Here is a 6,155-nt window from a genome sequence, read left to right as displayed (position 1 = left end):
TTCAATTCGGTCGCTTTGGAACACGTTTGTACAAGCAAAGTTAAGATTTGGGTTTTTAATGCGCATTAGATATTTCAATCATACAAGCCAATTTTCTCTGCCCCCCTCCCCCCCTCTCTCTCTCTCCTCCTCCTCCTCCTCCGTTAAATGGTCTATGACGGACGAACCCTGGCAGGGATCAGCGTGCAGCATTGCTGTTGTCCTATTGTTGACAAATCCGTGAAACAACTTCAGTTTGCATGCTTTAACGGGAGGGGGGGCTTTCTGACGTCAGCCAATCACGTGGCCCGGACCGATAGTATATCTTATAGTGGGGAAAAGTAATCTATCAGACAGTCCTTTAAAAGCTTTAAAAGCGCGTGTCATCTCGACTCCGCACTCCAAAACGCAACTCCTCGGGAAATATACAGACTGAGAGGAACATCGGGAGCGGAGAGTCACGACCGAGTGGCGGAAGAACACGAGAAGAAAAAAAGAGACAAGACCACTTGAAGCGAACTACTGAACTGGGTGGAGATATTTTCAGAAGTTGAAGTTTCTAGTGACTGGCTTTGGCTCGGCACCACCGCTCTGACCTGCATTTAGATTTGGTGCGACATCCGATCTCTTGACGGGGCGACCCATAATCTTCCACCAGAGCCTTGTGCGCACCCCGTCCACAACTCAGCCACCATCTCACCCAGCAGCTCGGTCACTTTTTTGGGGGGAGCTTCGGTTTAAAATATCAGTGAGCCGTGAGATGACACTGTCTGGCGGCAGCGACAGAGCCAGCGACATGTCCGGCCGGACCGTGCTCTGCGCCGACGACGTTGACATCGACGTGGTGGGAGAAGGGGACGACGAGGGCGCGGAGCGCATGGACAGTGACTGCGACAGCTCGGGTGACGGGATCACTCGCGACCTCCGAGGTGGAGGTGAAGACGACGAGGAGGTCGACGAGGACATCGAGGTTGAGAAGGAGGAGGAGGAGGACGAGATGATGCGCTCCGGCGGGGGGAGTCCGTGCTGCGAGAGCTCCGGTGAGGGAGAGACGGGCACCGTGAAGGGAGAGGGCGCCGAGCAGAACGGAGGAGCCTCGGGAGGCACCGCACAGAAGCCCAAGAACAGCCTGGTGAAGCCTCCGTACTCCTACATCGCTCTCATCACCATGGCCATCCTGCAGAGCCCGCAGAAGAAACTCACGCTCAGCGGGATCTGTGAGTTCATCAGCAACCGTTTCCCTTACTACCGGGAAAAGTTCCCCGCCTGGCAGAACTCCATCCGTCACAACTTATCACTCAACGACTGTTTCGTCAAGATCCCCCGTGAGCCCGGGAACCCCGGGAAGGGCAATTACTGGACCCTGGACCCGCAGTCGGAAGACATGTTTGACAACGGCAGTTTCCTCCGGAGAAGGAAAAGGTTCAAGAGGCATCAGCCAGACATACTTAGGGACCAGACGGCGCTCATGATGCAAAGTTTTGGGGCGTACAGCATCGGCAACCCGTACGGTCGGCACTACGGAATCCACCCCGCGTATTCACACCACGCCGCCCTCCAGTACCCCTACATGCCCCCGGTCGGCCCAATGCTGCCCCCGACCGTCCCGCTGCTGTCCTCCGCGGAGCTCAACAGGAAGGCGTTTAACTCGCAACTCAGCCCGAGTCTCCAAATGCAGCTCAACAGCCTGAGCACGGCGTCGATGATTAAGTCCGAGCCGACGAGTAGACCGTCCTTCAGCATAGAGAACATCATCGGCGTGTCCAGCACTTCGTCGTCGAGCGTGGCACAGACTTTTCTGCGACCCCCCGTCACCGTTCAGTCGGCTCTGCTGAGCGCCCAGTCGCTGTCCCTCACGAGGTCAGGCATGGGCCCCATCCTCAGCGTGCCGTCCACCCTCCTCTCGGGACAGTTTTTACCCTCAGCCGCGGCGGTGTCCAAGTGGCCCTCTCAGTGACTTTAGATGACACTCTTTATTTTTTATACAGAGACTACAGTATTGTTTGGGGACGAAACACGAGTGAAAAAGACAGCACTGGACTTTAAAGCCACGTAAATACTTAAAAAGACAAAGGAAAGGGAAATATTTATGTACAGGTAATATTTGTAAATATTTGTAAAACAAAAAAAAGGATTTTACAAGTGGGTATTTTATCTGTTTCTTTTGGAAATGCTCCATCTGTTAGATGGCGTTTAGTGATATCATTGTTTCTTTATTTTTTGTATGGGGGACAAATTATAATTGGACTAAATAATCAAGTTGTGCTTCCTTTAAGAAAACGAACGAGCTGAAAAGCAGACTGTTTTTAAATACATATGTAGCGTAATTCTATGTAGCTATACTGTGTTGTAAATTGGATTCATTTGTAAATAAATCTAAGAGAATTGACATCTATTTTCTCTACTGACGTTTTCAAATCCTTGCAGTAACATATTTATTTTAATTTAGCAAACTTCACAAGAATACTTTCACAGCATATTATAGGCCTACGCTTAGGCCTATGTGTTTTTATTATACTGTTGATTATATTAAAAGTGTCATAAACTGGTTTAACAAAAACCTATTGATTAATTTGGTATTATAATTTATATTCATGATCGTATCCATCCAGTCCTTTATCAACACATTCAATAGTGTTGAGTGCTTTAACATTGGATTATATGATTTTATTATATTATAAACAGTAATTATTTTCTGTGACAACTTTAAAACAAACAAAAAATATAATATTGTTTTATTTATAATAATAATAATAATAATAATAATAATAATAATAATAATATTATTTTATTATTTTTAAATTGAAGTGCTATATATATATTTTTAAGTCTCTTTATTTTTTGAGTGAGAATAAGACGATTATACGTTCTAGTTTTCAATCAAAACAAAGAGGCCTAAGTCAACAAAATTAACGTATTTGTGTGTATGTATTTAACAACTACATCAGACGGTCCTCTGATGGCAAAAAATGAACAACGAACAAACCAACAAACCAACAAAACACCAACTCATATCGTATTTCAAGACTTGCGGCTCCCAGGCTATTATGAAAGTAACAGTTAGTTTCGCAGTCGTGTCTGCCTAATCACTTTTACACAAACAGCCAATGGTGATCAGGGACGCGCGCTATATTTATCTGATACCCATGGGAACAGAACAGGGCTCTCTCTCTCTCTCTCTCTCTCTCTCTCTCTCTCTCTCTCTCTCTCTCTCTCATTTCTTCAGAACAGGACTATCTCTCTCTCTCTCTCCCTCTTCATTCCAGAAACCCAAGTAGCTGCTGATGCAGCGAGAGCTTCTTAATGTCCCCGTAGAGCGCGGGAGGCCATTCCACCACTGACTCCATATTATTATTAGTATTAGTATTATTCTCCAGACATTATTAGAAATAGCCTGTGTCCTGGAAGCACGATTGTACAGCCATGGGCCTCGGTGTCTTGGCTCTATAGGCACGGAGAGCCTAATCGTATTACGGTTGTTGTTGATGGTTTTTTTTACATTGCCAGATGCACGTTTCCTCTTCATTTAGTTCTATCGAACTCCCACTGGGGGACACGTGTATGCCGAATATGTGTACAATGACAATTATTTATAGGTTTATTGAGGCTTGATTTTGTTCTTCAAACCTATAGGCTACCTCGAAAATGTTGCATTTCTGGGAAGACTTGGAGATCATTTCAAAGACCTGTTTTAAGGATAACATTTCATAATTTATATATAGGCCTATTCTATATAAAATATAAAGTCATTATGTACGCTACAGCAAAGCCCATACATCACATAATGAATGATCAAACCTAAGTAGTATTATCCATCAGCTCGTTCGCATGTCTTGCTCCTCAGTGACTTCGGGTCCAAAAGACAGAAAAGGAAATCTCGACATGGCAAAGATTGAAACCGCTAGGGGGCGTCTACTGAGACCCATGGCTGTTCAAGGCCTAACAAAACACGTAGGTCTACATCTACAGGAAAAAAAAAAACATAACAGTAAACTGCGCGGACCCTGAAACAATGTAGGCCTGCACGTCCCAAAGAACTACTGCTGTGATTGTAATTGAGAGGATCAATAGGCTACGCTCTTATAGGAAGAAACTTGTGGCTTTTATTTTAGCAGCGGTTTCTGGGCTGTCAAGTGCAAGGTTGACCCTGCTGACCCTTCGAATCTAGATTGACAAAGACTCAAGCAGATTTTCGTTATGTTCTATTTACTTTTTAATTAAGAGAGCATCATTTTTTTCAGACATCCTAATTTCTTCCAAAAAAAATGGCATAATTAAAAATGGCGCATAATTGATTGGTTTCAGGTTGTGCTCCCAGGGGAAGTCCACAGAGTTAAAATAATACAATAAGTAGCAAAATTGCGTTATCATATTACAAGTGACTGGCGACCACCACGCGAACACCCACGAGAGCCGTTGTGGGAGCTGCCTACGTGGCTACCTTTGAGGTTTTTGTTCCTGTAAAATTTGACCCCAAAAAAATAAAATTACAACACGATAAACGATAGACCCGGCAGTTCTATTGTTAGGCTAGCTATAAGAACTTTGTTATGATTATTTTGCAAATTAAAAAATATAGTTAAGGTTTGCTAATTGATGCATGAATAGGCCTATAACCCAACGTGTTTCAGGAGAAAATGTTGCCAATAATGAGGTCAATGGGAAATAGGCCTGTGGAAATTACATATTAAGGAATGATTTTTTTGTAGCCTATGTCAAATCTCTCTTCCAAGCTTAGTTGATAGATAATATCGCTATGGAGTCATTCAATTATATGAAACCACATTCAATGATTAAGCGCCGTATCGCTAATGTAATTCTGTGTGGTTTGGGTTAGCCTATAGCTCACGTTTCATTGTAAATCTCCCAGAAGTTCTGTGCTTGGTTGGCGCTAAGAGAAGATGTACCAGAGAGGTTCACCTCTATCCCCCTCATTGGCTAACTGAGTTATGCTGATAAAATTATTCAAATGATTGTGTAAGACAATTGCATGCATGCAACCTAATAATCTGTTAAAGGGAATGATCTTCTATTTCATTCATAAAGCAGGAGTCTAGCTAACTTCTAAAATGGGCTAATAGAAGCACCTCTACCAGCCCTATTCTGATTACGTAACACTTGACTCTAGACTCTCTTGATTACTCTAGGTTCATGTGTCAATTCAAATAGGATAGGCCTAATTTAGGCCTACTTTAGGCCTACTACAGCAACATTTTTTCTACCTTCTACTGCAGCAATTTACTTTGGTTGATTGTTTGCCTGTAAACTCAAAAAAGCATCATTGCAAACAATTAAGAATAATAGGCTTCACAATACTTTAATTTCACTAATCTAAATTACATTAGTTACACATTTTACATACCTTATAATTCTGGGTAAAGGCGGTGGGAGTGGGAGTCTCTCTATGCAATATGTACTGTCTGTGTTACACAGCAGTAGACAAGGTGAGACATTTTCAGAGCTGCTCTGAAATGCATTCTGGATGTTCGGAATGTACAAGTAAAAATGTCCAAGATGCATCCAATGCATTCAAATGAGAAAATGTAAACATGAGCGCACACACGCGGGAGCACACAACAACACACACACACACACACACACACTCACACACGCACACGCACACACGCACACGCACACACGCACACACACACACACACACACACACACACACACACACACACAGCACACAAACTCACCCCCACACACTCACTCACACTGGGAGGCCAGGGAGGGGTGAACACTGTCTGTTTGTGTAGTGTGAAAACAATCCAGGAAGTATTCATGGACTAGCTGTCAGGTTGTCATAGAAACAACTCCTATGACAGGCACATTTAACTTATTTCACCTTGTGAATGACATACAGTCGAATACACACACACACACACACACACACACGCACACACACACACACACACGCACACGCACACGCACACGCACACGCACACGCACACACACACACACACACACACACACACACACACACACACACACACTCACTCCTTCTTCCTGCTTTACCATAGAGCAACGGTCCACAGCTGGACTGCACATCACTGGCCAATAGCCAGCCAGCCAGCCTTGCCAATATATAGATAGCGACCTACTGTCCATTTATTATAGTAAATATAAGGAAGATATTCCAGGAATGCTTCTACAGGCACAGATAGCAGACAGTAAAT

The 6,155-nt window shown here is 43.9% G+C and overlaps 1 protein-coding gene across 1 annotated transcript; it reads left to right on the top strand.

The window, feature by feature from the left end:
* Positions 1-362: 362 nt before the first annotated feature.
* foxd3 (forkhead box D3) lies at positions 363-2,360 on the top strand. Its single transcript, XM_084473100.1, has one exon. It carries the CDS (start codon positions 740-742, stop codon positions 1,934-1,936), a length of 1,197 nt encoding a protein of 398 aa, XP_084329226.1. The 5' UTR covers positions 363-739; the 3' UTR covers positions 1,937-2,360.
* Positions 2,361-6,155: the final 3,795 nt, after the last annotated feature.

This window comes from Micromesistius poutassou, assembly GCF_964030765.1.
Source record: "Micromesistius poutassou genome assembly, chromosome: 9".
NCBI classification, from domain to species: domain Eukaryota; kingdom Metazoa; phylum Chordata; class Actinopteri; order Gadiformes; family Gadidae; genus Micromesistius; species Micromesistius poutassou.
Note: the sequence above shows the minus strand (reverse complement) of the source record. Positions and strands in the feature narration are given on the sequence as shown.

Coding starts and splice junctions, on each gene's coding strand:
- foxd3 (XM_084473100.1), top strand. CDS start 740: ATGACACTGTCTGGCGGCAGCGACAGAGCCAGCGACATGTCCGGCCGG.